The 14,983-nt window shown below is 42.9% G+C and overlaps 1 protein-coding gene across 13 annotated transcripts in view; it reads left to right on the forward strand.

The window, feature by feature from the left end:
* The window catches only part of OSBPL6 (oxysterol binding protein like 6), a 96,525-nt gene extending 83,574 nt beyond the window's left edge, over positions 1 to 12,951 (forward strand). For 11 of the 13 annotated variants that reach the window (XM_035134552.3, XM_088676645.1, XM_088676661.1 and 8 more), the window contains 5 exons: positions 106 to 250; positions 761 to 905; positions 3,111 to 3,237; positions 4,763 to 4,885; positions 6,299 to 7,294. In XM_035134552.3, coding sequence (XP_034990443.1) covers positions 106 to 250; positions 761 to 905; positions 3,111 to 3,237; positions 4,763 to 4,885; positions 6,299 to 6,407 — 649 coding nt within the window. In that variant the 3' untranslated portion in view covers positions 6,408 to 7,294. Of the gene's footprint in view, positions 1 to 105; positions 251 to 760; positions 906 to 3,110; positions 3,238 to 4,762; positions 4,886 to 6,298; positions 7,295 to 10,257 lie in introns of those variants that run through there. The other 2 variants (XM_060280773.2, XM_088676651.1) reach the window with 1 other exon arrangement.
* The last annotated feature ends 2,032 nt before the right edge of the window (positions 12,952 to 14,983 follow it).

Raw genomic sequence — 14,983 nt, forward strand, 5'->3', positions numbered from 1 at the left:
TGGCTTTCGATATTGGAAAGGGGAGTACTGTTTCATTTGTGAGTAGGCGGTGGTTTGGAAAGGGCATTTTGGGGGCACAGTTTCCACAGTCAACTCTCTTTGCAGGTACGGTGATTCCTACGTATGGAACAAAGTCACTACTTGCATACACAACATCCTCAGTGGAAGGAGATGGATAGAACATTATGGAGAAATAACCATCAGAAACACAAAAAGCAGCGTTTGTATTTGTAAACTCACATTCATCAAGGTAACGTTTCTTTGATACTCATTATGAACAGTGAAAAGGGTGTTTCGTGCAACTGGTGGCCCGTTGCACAGCAGCCTCTGGGAGCACACAGGGCAGGTTCACCAACTGACTAGAATTGATGGAGATACCAGTTCTACGAATTGTATGAATCTGTGCACCAAAGTGTGGGCGATAAATATAAGAGCCTTTCACTGGTTGCCAGCGGTCGTGCTAATTGCATTGGCAATGTCTTTATCCTCTGCACCTCTTTGGGACTGCATTTGAAGATATTTGACACGATACGATAAGCCAGGGTGGTGTCTGAATCATCCAGATTCCCCACCCGCTTCTGGCAGCTCAATGGCACTGCCTAGCTGTTAGATGGGTGCGATACAGATCTGACTGTCAGAAGGTCTGGTCTTGTTGAAAGTTGATACGTAGTTATAGCCCAGACACCTGAAACTGGGATGATTTATCTTAACAGTTAAGAAAAAAGGCCACAGATCTTTTGTTTCCTTGCATATTTTTTAGGTGAATTACTGGAATTCGAACATGAATGAAGTTCAAGGCGTTGTCATGGACCAAGAAGGAAAGGTGGTGCATCGCCTCTTTGGAAAGTGGCATGAAGGGTTGTACTGTGGAGTTGGGCCTTCGGCAAAATGTATATGGAGACCAGGTATGAACCTGTTGGAGAAACAGCTCTTTTAGGTAAAGAGGTGGGGGTGGATTCAAGACTCGTACTATGGGTGAAGGTGCTTCATCATCATATCAAGTATGGCAGACTGGAATGACTCTAGATAGACCAAAGGGCCAAGCTGCAGGCTATGCTTCATACACTACATCTCTTGTTTTCATTTAATTATAATATGCGGGGAGCCAGTGTCACTGGGATTGCAGGATGTATGGGGGCGAGATGTATCCCTTTCTTCTTCCAGTCACAAAGTCTCCTGAAAATCCCCTCCTAGCACTTGCAAAGCTTAAAGACTCTCACTGGCACTAATAGAAACTGTTTTCTATGCACAGTAACCGAGCTGGTGGCTTGGCAGAGGCAAGGAGAGATAAATCTAGTGCGCTACAAACCCAATAACAAAAGTAGACAAGGCAAGACTGAAAGTATTCGCACTACAAAATACTGCATACTTCCTCTTTGAAAGATAAACAATTGGGGATTTCTAATTACAGTGGTACCTCGGGTTACAAACACTTCAGGTTACAAATTCCGCTAACCCGGAAGTAGTCATACCTTGGTTTAAGTACGCCTCGGTTTGAGTATTTTCAGTTTAAGTACTCCGCGGACCTGTCTGGAACGGATTAATCCCCTTTCCATTATTTTCAATGGGAAAGTTCGTTTCAGGTTAAGTACACTTCAGGTTAAGTACAGACTTCCAGAACCAGTTACACTCATACCTCGGGTTAAGTACGCTTCAGGTTGAGTACTCCGCAGACCCGTCTGGAACAGATTAATCCACTTTCCATTACTTTCAATGGGAAAGTTCGCTTCAGATTAAGTACGCTTCAGTTTAAGTACTCCATGGACCACCTGGAACGGATTCATCCACTTTCCATTACTTTCAATAGGAAAGTTCGCTTCAGGTTAAGTACGCTTCAGGTTAAGTACGGACTTCTGGAACCAATTGTGTTTGTAAACCGAGGTACCACTGTACCTCAGGTGGTGAACTATGCCGCAGGATGAGAACGAAAATCGTGTGGCGGCAGCAGGAGGCCCCATTAGCGAAAGTGCGCCTCAGGTTAAGAACGGTTTCAGGTTAAGAATGGACCTCTGGAATGAATTAAGTTTGTAACCCGAGATGTCACTGTACTCGTTTACTGGTCTCCAATAAGCATTCTTTGTCACAGGATTAATAGCACCACCTGATTTGAAAATGGAAGCTCTGGAGTATCAGTTGTTCCTTAATGAAATTAGTGCTGCCTAATTCACAAATAAAGAATACCAGTGGCGTTTTCAGAACTGTTACTTGGAGAAATAAACCCAGCTCTGGTTTACAGACTGTCTCACCACAGTGGCAGGTGCAGGGAAGAGCCATTCCTCCGTGCTAGGCCACATAAAATAATAGAATTGTAAAGTTGAAAGGGGGCCCTGAGGATCCATCTTCTACTCCAACCCCCTGCAATGCAGGAATATGCAGCTGTCCCACACGGGGATTGAACGTGCGACCTTGGCATTATCAGCACCAACTGAGCTATCGCATCAGGCCTGAGGTTCAGACCCCAGCAATGAGACCTCTAAAGATCTCTGGTAAGAGGGGTATGAAAGGTGACTGTCACTGGACCAGTGGCCAAGGGCACCTTCATATGGAGCTCGTCGGTGTCCTCCTCTCCCTAACAGATGCTTCAGCACTCTCCGTTTTAATATCTGGGCCGTCTATTGGCCTGGCTCAAACTTTATTTTTTTCCCCAGGTGGAAGCTACTTGAAGCAGGAGCCACATAGTGCTCTATCCATGCTCACGGTGTAAAAGTGTTTGTCCCATGAATTTTCTCCCAGCAGGCCGAGTTTTCAGACTGATATGACTCTCCTCTGGGAGTGAGAGGATGTTGTTGTGGGAACGCTCTGAATGAGGCAGAAGAACCATGGCACTGTTCATAATGGTAGCAAGATATGTACAAGGCACCACGTCAGGTGGCAGCTCAGTGGCACGTGGAGCAAGCCTTAGTCCACCCCACAGACAGTGGTTAGTACTGTGAGAGGTGCTGGCCGTCTTTTGGCAGGGCTTGCATGGCGTTTGACCAGTGTGAGTTTATCACCAGTAGTCAGAGCCAACTTCAGGAGCTGCAAGCAGGGTTTTTGACCTTCTGTATTCAGAGGACTATGTCTTTGTTCACAAAGCTTAGCTACTCACTTTGTCTCATCTATTAATGCAGGCTCCATGCCCACCAACTACGAGCACTATTATGGCTTCACAAGGTTTGCCATTGAGCTGAATGAGTTAGATCCTGCACTGAAAGAACTTCTTCCAAGAACAGATGCCCGATTCAGGCCAGACCAAAGGCAAGCATCACTTGGTTGTTGTTGTTGTTTAATGCTCAGCGGCTGCTTTCAAGCATAGATTGTAGGTAGCACCTGTTTTCAGGACCCCAATGTTTAGTCCGGGGGGGGGGGAGCTTCGTTAGCATGAGGGCCAGATTCCCTCCTGGGTCATTTTCCAGGGACTCAGTGGTGGGTGAGTTTATCCAGGCACAAAAGATACAGCTTTTAAATTTGTACTGTAGGCTACTTTCCAGCCAAGCAAAAAAATAAGAGGTTGCCATGGACTGACTGGATGCAAAGGAGGGGTGGGAGACACCATCTCTGGAACCCCCAAGGGAAGAAGGCTGAGAGCCAGGGGACTGGTGATGGGATGTTGATGACTGTTCAGAGGGAGAAGACTGGAATGAGGAGGTGTTGTAACAGGGTTTAGTGAGCAGGAAGAGGCTGTGGCAGAGAGCAGTCCAGAATCAGAGGCAGAAGAGGAAGCTGGAGAGTAGGGGAGGGGGCTACCAGGCAGAGATGAATCAGGCTGTTGAAGAAGCTAGGGAGTCCCCCCCCCTGCTGTGACCAGCTCCCCTCCCTCCTGGTCTCCCAGAACCAGAAGAAGAGGGTGGAGCAAAAGCAGACAAGGTGTTGGAGTCTCAGATTGCTAGGGAAGGACCCAAGGGAGGAAGAGTCTTGGGGAGCAACAGCCTCATTGGGGCAAGATCTACTGGGAAGAGTTGCTGTGCTCACTAGGCCTGAGCTGTTTTGTGTCTGTGAATAAAGAGTTAACTTCACTGACCCCTTGCGAGTTATTGCTGGCCTGCTCCCAACACCAGCCCTGATCAAGGTTTACACACAAGTAAACTTGGTAAGTAAGAGGCACTATTGCAGTACAAGGACACATTCCAGCCAGGCAAAAACACCCAGGGAGGCTGCAGAGCAGGGCCAGTGGAAGGGTGTCACCTATGTAGAGTCCCAAAGGCTGGATAGAGAGACACATGGTAGCCACTTGTGACCCTTGGACCTGAAGTTCCCCACTCCTAGTTTAGTCCATTACCTTGTAACATGACTTGCTATAAAAACCTTTGATCAACTAAGGGTCTGCCCCACACTAATCAGGAAGGTTTGTTTGTTTATGATTCGGGTAGCTATAAAAGTTACATTGGGCAGCTACTGTCTTAGCAGAGGCATTGCTCTTCAGTCTCAAGAGGAACTGACTCTCTTAAGATTGGCATCGGGTCTGCATAACACAAAAAAAGGCATGCTGCTTGTTCGAAACAATTGTGTGCTTTTAAAAAACTAATATTAATTTATTCTGGTTTAATCAGTAAGTACAGTAAATACAGACAATCAGCTAAAACACATGCTTAATAATTAAAGATTTGTTTAATTAATTGGATCTCATCCCTGCTAATTTTATCTGAACTGCAATATCTGGATGGTATGGATCCAGCAACTCCTGATGTGTGTAGGTTTGGCATCTCCAGGGTTTTTGTTGATTCGTTCCAGTGCTTGAATGTTGGTATACTGTATATTCAAAGTTCCACTTGCTTTATTGCAGGCTTTTGGAAGACGGGGATTTAGAAGCAGCAGCATCAGAAAAACTAAGAATAGAAGAACTCCAGAGAAGTCGAAGACGCTACTTAGAAGAAAATAATATGGAACATGTACCAAAATTTTTTAAGTATGTAAACTCAGGAATGTGTTGGGGTTTTTTTTCTTGCTAACAGATACACCACCAGCCTGGTAACAGAGTGGGAAAATTTAAATAGTTGAAACTGGGTTGAGGAGTTAGCAGCTTGTAAAGGTTATGAGTGGTAGTCCACTAAGGTTTACTCAAAGTAGAACCATTGAAATTAATGGACCTCACAGTCATTAACTTCAGTGGTTTTACTCCGAGCAAAGCTTAGTGGAATACCACCCATTGTTATCACAATTACTGTATTTTTCGCTCCATAAGACGCACCTGACCAAAAGACGCACCCAATTTTTAGAGGAGGAAAGGGGGAAAGCCCTGGTTTTTTTGGGGATCAGCTCAAAGTTGTGCAGCTTCTTGCAGCTTCTTTTGCAAATGGGAAAAGCCCCGTTTTTGGGGGGGATCAGCTCACAGTTCTGCAGCTTTTTTGCAAAAGGGGAAAGCTCCATTTTTGAGGATCAGCTCAAAGTTGCTGAACTTGCCTTGCAAAGGGGAAAATCCTGTTTTTATGGGGTTCAACTCACAGTTCTGCATTTTCTTTAGGAAAGGAAAGGGAGCCATTTCTACAGTTTCCAGACAGATAATCTAATCAGCCAGTCACATGCTGCAGCCGCTGTCTGCCGAACATTCAACAATGGAGGCCTGGGCAAGGGGGCGGGGCCTGGAAAGGAGCTAGTGTCCCTTATCTCCCTCCCTGATATCTTGCAATCAGCTGCTGAGCGGGTTCCTTTCAACTCCCTCTTCCCCTCTTGTTAGCCTTTAGCTCTTCCTTTTAAAAAAAAAAGCACGACCTGCTTTTTGCCCCTGGGCAATCCGGCTCCAGGGACCACGCATTCGCTCCATAAGACGCACAGACATTTCCTCTTACTTTTTAGGAGGAAAAAGTGTGTCTTATGGAGTGAAAAATACGGTAACTTTTTGCAGAAGTATTTCCATGGGTTGCTGAGACAGTTTCATTTTCAGCATTGGGAAAATGCATTTTTGTGGAAAATGTCTGTTTCTTCTCATTGCGCAGGCTGAGGAAAAAATAAAACAAGAAACAAAAACCCTGTTTGGCCGGGACTTCTGGTGTGAGGTACTGTTCAGGTTGACATCACCTGATTAGCACTCATAGAGAGTGCCACTTATAAAGGTACAATTGGGAGCTTGTGTTAAGGTTCCACTTGTTCATTTGTGGCTCTAGCTATACCTGCCCCACACCTGATGTCCTATAGGAACTTTTTAAACAGCCGAAATACTGCCTGTTTGTCATTTTGTGGGTTGAATTCAACCCCTCTGCTCCCTCTTTCTTTCCAAACAACTGGTGGATGGGATTTTTGCTTCTTATAAAGGACTCTGCAGGTGCTGTGTCGGAAAGGAGTATAATTCTAACAGGTGTGTATTTTTCTTTTGATTTTGCAGAAAAGTTATCGATGCCAATCAAAGAGAAGCTTGGGTTTCTAACGACACGTATTGGGAACTCCGAAAGGATCCTGGCTTTAGTAAAGTAGAAACCCTCAAACTCTGGTAAACTGAGAATGTAGATCTAGTAACATATCACTCCTTAAAAAAAAAAACCTTAAAAAAACTATGCACAACATGTTTCTTATAGCTGAGGTTGGTTTGTGGGCCTGCAAGAAACCTTTCATTTGCTTTTATATTCATCTTTATAAATGGACTTCCAAAAGTGCATTAGCCCAGACCCCGGACATTTCTGAAGCTGGCATTAAATTAAAGGGAGGGGGAACCAACACACCCTTTAAATATTGAGATACGGGAAATGCAGCGGAAGAGAAGCATGCACTGAGTTAGCCAAAGATGCTTTCGAAGAGTATCTGGTGCTTAAAATAGACAACAGAAAAGATACAAAAACGAAACAAGATTTGTTTTAATGGAACATGTCTAGAATGTCCACCCATGCTATTATTAAACCTTGAGTCACAATACTTGTTCATTTCTAGCTTCGGGTTAGTTTCTTGATGTGTGATGTGCTTAGACTGGCCACATCGAAAAAGGCATAATGCTTTTCTGGAAGCTCTTCTCATCCATACACCATTGTTCATGCCTTAAAAAAACACCCAATGTGAAGTTGTACATTTAAGTCATTTTAAAATATGTATTCTTAGACGTTTGTCAGGGGCAGATTTTTAAAGCGCTAGGATTTTGTTTATATTATAAATAACGAAGAAAGTGTATTATTATTATTATTTAAGAGAAAAGAGAGAAACCCTAAATGGATTGTAAAGGAAAACGATCAACTAGTACATGTTTTAACTTTGGGGGGTGGGGTGGGGACTATTGTATGGTCAAGTTGAAAGGAGACTGGCTGGTTTTGTAACAACCTTGGCAAATGAAGCCGAGGTCGTATTCTCAATGCCTAATGCTGTGATAAATATACCATCTCTTCCCATGGCTTCACACTTTTGTCTCATTTCCTCATAAGGCTTTATGCAATTGGAATTCCCTGAAGCTTTGCATGAGTGTTAAGCACAAAAAATGACAAGTGTCTTGTCTCCTTTCCCAGGGGTGGATTATCCTGGTAACATATATGGTCATGTTCTCTTTTGTACACAAGGTGCTTTTGTTGCACATCTGTTTTAATGGGGAAAGCAACGTAGCATCTGCAACTAAGCTCTCGGTAGCATTTTGCTACTGCTAATACGGCTTTTGTGCATAATTATATTTTACCATTTTACAAAAAGGCAATTATATTTTTCGATGAAGAAGCAAGACCTTAAATGGTTGCTGTGCAGCACATTTCAATGATGTATATGGAAGGAGCCTGCATGACTTCTGTCTCAAAGTAAAGTGAAGTTGGCATGCTTTGCTGCAGTCAGTATTATTAGATAAAAATCCCGCTTGGACTACTGCAATGCGCTCTACGTGGGGCTACCTTTGAAGGTGACCCGGAAACTGCAATGAATCCAGAATGCAGCAGCTAGACTGGTGACTGGGAGCGTCCGCCGAGACCACATAACACCGGTCCTAAGAGATCTACATTGGCTCCCAGTACGTTTCCGAGCACAATTCAAAGTGTTGGTCCTGACCTTTAAAGCCCTAAACCGCCTCTGTCCTATATACCTGAAGTAGCGTCTCCACCCCCATTGTTCAGCCCGGACACTGAGATCCAGCGGCGAGGGCCTTCTCGATAGTGGCGCCCGCCCTGTGGAACGCCCTCCCATTGGAGGTCAAGGAGATAAACAACTACCTGACATTTAGAAAACACCTAAAGGCAGCCCTGTTTAGGGAAGTTTTTAATCTGTGATATTTTAATGTATTTTGGTATTTGTTGGAAGCCGCCCAGAGTGGCGGGGGAAACCCAGCCAGATGGGTGAGGTATAAATAAATAATAATAATAATAATATTTTTTTAATGTCATCTTGTCTTTCATTCATGCCCAGTTTGCTAACAGACTCTCTACTTGCATCTCATAGGCATCAATGACAGAAAAGATCTCCTTGTATTAGATTTCAAAAAATATTTCTATATATATACAGTACATAGCACATAATTCTAAATATGCTTAATTTCCCTTTGCATGGTGCTTCTTAAGAACGACTTCTTGGTGGGGTTCCATAGAGATACAGAGGTGTCTCTTACCATTATTTCCCAAAAGCAAATTGGCTGTTCATTTAACTGTGCTACAAATTACTTATACAGTATATATATCTAGATTTCCAAAGCCCACAATTCCTTCTTTACAAGCACATCTGCCAAAGAAACAAAGAGTTATAAATATGATTTCTCCCCACAGTGTTACTTCCTCTTGGGATACACAATATAGATGAATATTTAAATATTTGACCACAACTTCTTTCTGAGCTGCACTTGTAGCTTGGGGTCTCTTTCGTTTGACTGAGGCTTAGAATAAATTCCAGACGATTCTATGGCAATGATCACATCATGACCTTTTAAGTCTGTTCTTGCAAAAGTACTGTTTGACATTTCAAAATATCAGTTTTCATTTTCTAAGCAGATCAAGTTTTGTAGTCTGCAGCTTCTGGTTTTTGGGGTTATCATATGAAGACTGGAAAAAGTGTTGGTAAAATATTTCAGGGGTGCAGCGTGGGACCCTTGGAACTACTAATCATAGCTCCCAGTTGAAGTCTTCCTTACTGAGAATATTTGCTGAGCTCATTTCTTCCCTTCTGTCATTCAAATCTAATCAAACACTTTAAACAAAACAGCTAATTTATTACCCATATGAAAGTTAACTAAAGCAAGGGGGAAGAGACAGATGTAACATTTTTAGAGTAGCGCGGTCGTTTTGTCCAAATGTACCTTTAATTTCTAGGGGCTGATCTCTGAAGTGGTCAAAACAGCTTGAATTTTTAAAATAGGAATGCATACAAAGGCCATTTCCCTATGTGTGGTTGCACACTAGCATGGGCTGATGCAACAGGCTTGAGCTGGCCCAGTAAACGCTTTTAGAAACCGCCCCTGCCCCGCTACACTTCCCCAATGCCATGTCACAGGTTGCTTCTACAATTTCCCCTAGGTTTTAAAGGTATGTTTGTTATGTGGAACAAAGAAGCTGTTCTTCCAAAACCTGCAAACAACCTAAATCTAACTACCTTGGGTTCCCCGAGTTAGTTTCTTTGTAGCATGGGATCTTTTCAAAACCATTCAGTGCATCACTCGCCTTGAGCTTCTTGCTTTTTTATGCAATAAACTAAGTCTAAACAAAGTGTGTAATATTTATGCAAGGTTAGCCCTACTAGAAATTCATGGATTCCAATCGTGCAAAGCAGTCACACATCACTTGCTGCAGAATTTATGTGAATCATTTTACACAGAGTCTCTGTGGTGTGGCTGCTGCAGCAAAAAAGAAAAAAAAGGCTTTCTCCTTCTACATTACATTAGTTATGTACTGAAGAGTTTTGTCATATCGTTTGCCCAGAACATTTGGGTAATGCTTGCAGCAGTGGCCTGTCCGTGGTGGACAGACAGGTGCTGGTATGGAAATGCCCATGTGATCTAGGCAATATATGGAATTGTGTGCTTTTATATATTACCATGACAACATGGTAGGCACTTGTGGAACACTGGTTCTGTAGCATCCATACTGCAGAGATAACATGCAGATTCAGCCTCAGAGTCATGAATATCACGCATTTCTTTTCTTTTTCGAAACATGAATTTTACAGTGAGTTGCTTTTTCAAAAATACTATACAAGAACATTTTTTAAAACATATATATATATATAGAAGCAGAATATATACATTAGTAGCAAATATGCAAAACAAACAAATTATAACACAATCATGGAACTCACTTAAGAAGGGATATTCACCCTATCCGGCAGAAATGCAAATTATCGTGTATTTCTGCAAGTGACAGAACTCATATGATGTAGACTTTTCTTTATTAAATTTTCCAGATTTGAAAATTGAGGTCTTCTGTACTCTGAGCCTCTTCCCACTCCTGCAAGCTTCAGGAAAATCTCAAGAAGACATTGTATGATTTGCTTCCTTGTTAAACTGGAAGGCGCTGCACCAAACTACCACAGTCATGTTCCCTGCCTGAGCTCTGTATATGCTCTTGTTTTCAAGTAGCCCTCCCCTTCCTCTCTTCTATTAGTGATGGATATAATCACATTTCAGTAGTAGAGGTTTTCAGCACACCTGCAAATTTGGAGAAAGTAGTGGCTTTCTAGATTCTTGAAAAGGTCTAGGATGCCTCCCAAGGGGACTTGCTAAACCCAGGCCTTGCACTATGCAAGAGTTCAGAAATCGCCCCCCACCCCCACCCCAAATGCTTGGCATGCCATCACTACCATTGCTAGACGAAGCCCTGGAGCACTGATGCACATCAAGGCAAAAGCTACTCCTGTAGTAGTTATCTGTAAGTGTTCTTCGCTAGGGGGAAAAAAACCCAACACCTCAAGATGAAGGAGCTTTTAGATTTAGGGTTGTTAAATTTATATATTGCTTCCCACTACAAAGCCTTGAAGCAGCGGCGAAGCCCTACAGCTGAGACGGAGGGGGCAGGTGAATGTCAGCCCCACGCTGCCGTTTTGGGCAGCACGGAGCCTGCAGCAGTCCGAGCCACCGTGTCACTCCCAGGAGAGATGCATGGTTTGGGCATGCTGCAGGCCAGGCCCCGTGCTAAGAGCCACCCTCCGGGTGTGGCGTCCAGTGCCCCCTGCCCCCCTTCCCTCCTAGCTATGCCTCTGCCGTGAAGCAATTTGTAACCAGAGCAAAAGTGATAAAAAATATTGGTAGTAAATAAACATTTGGTGGGTTTTCCCCAAGTCCAGGGCTCAGAAATAATGGTTGTGGACATGGGAAGGTACCTTTGGATTATGTTCCGTGCTGCATAGGTAAATGAACAAAGACCACACTTAAGAGTACTAATCCATACTTTTGTGATTTGATAGATTTTCTCTCAGCCATCATTGTGGTTAGGGAAATGGTGCCAAATCTGAGACTGGGAAAATTCATTTACCTCTGTGGTTTTTGAGAATTTGAGTGCAATCAATAACTATTAAAACAGGTATTTCCTCATTTACTTTGGTGGATGCAGAATTGTAATGCTAATCAGCAAATCTTGTTCTCCAGCTAACTTGCCACTGAATTACTTCCCTGTAAAATAACTTTTGTTGTCAAGTTTTTTCATTTCGCTTAGCCTACCCACCAGGAAATGATTGTGCGGAAAGGTGTAAGTAACATGTCTTAAGGACAATAGTTGAGTTGGGTTTCGTTTTGAATTTATGCTTATTCCAAGAGGGGAGAAAATCAATGTTACCAAACTATGTGCTGCATTTTGTGCAGTGTTTTATTTTAATTCTAACAAAAAATGTGTAGCAAAAGAACCATAATGAAAGTTGAATTGTCTTTAAAAAAAAACATGAGCACAATCCAGTAAATATTCATTTGAAAGTTTGACTAACAGTGGCCTGATTTGCACATCACTTAAAACCATAGTTTTAAATAAGCTATGGTTTAAGGCAGGCACCCCCCAAACTTCGGCCCTCCAGATGTTTTGGACTACAATTCCCATCTTCCCCGACCACTGGTCCTGTTAAAGGGGATCATGGGAGTTGTAGGCCAAAACATCTGGAGGGCTGCAGTTTGGGGATGCCTGGTTTAAGGAGCAAACTTTGGCGTATGACTCGCTGATTGGGGGAATGAAGCCACAAGAGCTGGTGCCTACTTGTTTCCTGTCCACAGAAAGAACTAAGCACACACTCATTTTAAACCATCCTTATTTGAAACTGTGGTCCCGGCTATTGAAAGCTGTGATATAAGACAAGAGTCATGCCTAGATGAAGTCAACAGGGAATAATATAGGCAGCTGACTTGTAAGGAGTCAGACCATTGGTCCATCTGACTTACTATCTACTCTGACTGGCAGAAGTTCAGTAGCAGACCTTGGGGTCTCAAATTTCAGCACCCTGTGTGACACCAAAATTTGGCGCCAGCCCCACCTCTTGCACTCCATTCTAAATAATAGTTGTGGCACCCCTGAGGTTCTGCATTGTGACCAAATCGGTTGCACTCCCCGATATACCTCCAAGAAGCTCTCCGTGGCTCAAGAGAAGGGTTCTTTCCAGCCTTAACCTGGAGATGATGGGGGTTAACCCTTAGCATCTTCTGCATGCAGTTAAGGTGCTGTGGTGTTGAGCTATGGTTCCCCCCCCCAAAAAAAAAAACACTAGGAAGTGTTAAGCTCCACAAAGTTGTTATGATTTACTAGATTGTGTTCTGTGGGTGTAATGGAAAGGAGTGGTATTCTTGGTAGGAGAGAATGCATGTGAACCTGAAACGTCACTTACTTCTGCTTTGTTTCCACTATCCAAGAAACAAGCCACTGTTCCATTTCTAAAGATGTCCTCTTCTCTCTCTCTCCGTCCCTCTTTGCCAGTGGGAACTGTCGTGGCAGCAAACCAAATGTGCTGCTCCAGCTACACATCGTTCTTTCCTACCTGTCTTATCACCTATTTAAGATCATGTGTATGTTGTGCTACCAAAAAAGCACGAGAACTGTGCCTCTTCAAATGAATGTTGTACAGAGGAATGTTCCATTTGTAAGAAAACAGGCCTCAATAAATTCACAGCAATTACCTTTTAAAGTCACTTCTTTCTTTTTACGTTTTCTGATTCACTTTATTACAGTTTTATTACATTTCTCTCCCAGCCTTTCTCCAAGGTGCTTGGGGTCACCTAGGTAGTTTTGCCACCACCTCCATTTTCTCCTCACAACCACCCACCCTGTAGGTTAGGAAGCGAGCCAGTGATTAGCAGAGTGAGCCAGTGAACTTTCCATAGATGTCTGGTTGGCCGTTGTGAGAACAGGATGCTGGCTTATCCAGTACACCCTTGTGTCCTTATGAGCATCGTGGCTGAATGTGGATTTGAACGCTGGTCTTCCCAGTCAGAGCCCAGTGTTACCACCCAAGCTCTCTACAGGATCAGATGGAATTAGACCTGAGAACCTTATGGTCTGAATGCAGATGGTATCACTATTGGTGAGGTACTGAATACACCAGTAAGAATAATTGCACTGCAATACAGTACTGAGCTTATTCAAAAGGAAGTAAGCCCCATTGAACACAGCTGCATTTATGCATAAACAACTGTAGGATTGCCCTGCAAAAGTCTGTATGGTCCTCATATTTTGTCTTATGAAAATCAATGCAGAATTAAAGAGTTACGGTTCTTGGGAAAGCCAAATTGTGTAGGCATATGGAATATTTGAACAGAGGTTCATACAGAAATCCGACTATTAATGTGGGTTTCAACAGAGATAATGGTTTATTTGCCGATTGTATTCTGTATATTTTATGTCTGCCATCTCTTTAAGAACCTGAGAATGGTACCTCTTTATCAGCTTTTAACTGACTTCCCCCAAGATCCAACTGAGCATTTCAAGTAGGCTGTCTCCAATGAAAGCTTACGCCATTTTGTAATATCAAACTTAGTCTCATAGTGCCATCAAATTAATTTTGAACCAAAGGAGATACCATTGCTTCTTCATTGGCCTATGGATGTAACTATACATGACAGGTAAAGAACATTTTCTACAGCCTCGTACACTAGTGAAGAATTGTGCTTTCTTGGAACCAAATTAAAAGGTGTATGGAAGTGGAGTGGAAGTCAAGAGAAGAGCATTTTGTGATTTGTCGTTACTCAAACATCGCAGATAGCAAACGTGAAAAGCTGCTGTCTTAGTTCTTTCTGCTGTGGCCAGCAGTCAGCATTATACTCCAGTACAGAAAATGATGGGTACAACCGATATGCAAGGTGATTGTGCTTGTGTCAACAAAAAGTCAATGCCTTGGAAGTTGGGGGAAAGTTTTCAAATGGAGATGCAGTGGTCCTGCATCTGGTGCCAAGTAGCTTAGTATTGATGCATATATTTATAGATAGAAAGATAGATAGATAGATAGTTACCAACACACACACACTGCTGCTGTGCTTGCTGCATCTGGTATAGCCAACCTATATCCAGAAACAAGCCAGACCTTTCAAACACACCACAGTGGGCAACATGACATGACTTCAGGGTTGGCTTCGCAGGGGTGTCTAGTTCTCACAGCTTTAGCTATGTAGAAATCCCAGTTGTGATGTCCTCTGTCACGGTTGGAGGAATTAACAATCCCTTGGTTCTTATGTGAAAAAAGAAAGAAAAAAACTACAACTGCCTCAAGTGGTGCACATATTGAATACAGTGGAACCTCGGTTTATGAACACCTCGGTTTATGAATTTTCAGTTTATGAACGCTGTGGACCCATCTGGAACGGATTAATTCATTTTCCATTACTTTCAATGAGAAAGTTTGCTTCAGTTTATGAACACTTCAGTTTATGAACAGACTTCCGGAACCAATTACACCCATGCTTCAGTTTATGAACGCTTCAGTTTAAGTACTCCGCGGACCCGTCTGGAACGGATTAATCCACTTTCTATTACTTTCAATGGGAAAGTTTGCTTCAGTTTATGAACGCTTACTCCGCGGACCGTCTGGAACGGATTAATTCACTTTCCATTACTTTCAATGGGAAAGTTCGCTTCAGTTTATGAACGCTTCAGTTTATGAACAGACTTCCGGAACCAATTGTGTTCATAAACCGAGGTACCACTGTAGTGTGGGAGAAGATTGC

This window comes from Zootoca vivipara, chromosome 1 (assembly GCF_965207765.1).
Source record: "Zootoca vivipara chromosome 1, rZooViv2.hap1.1, whole genome shotgun sequence".
NCBI classification, from domain to species: domain Eukaryota; kingdom Metazoa; phylum Chordata; class Lepidosauria; order Squamata; family Lacertidae; genus Zootoca; species Zootoca vivipara.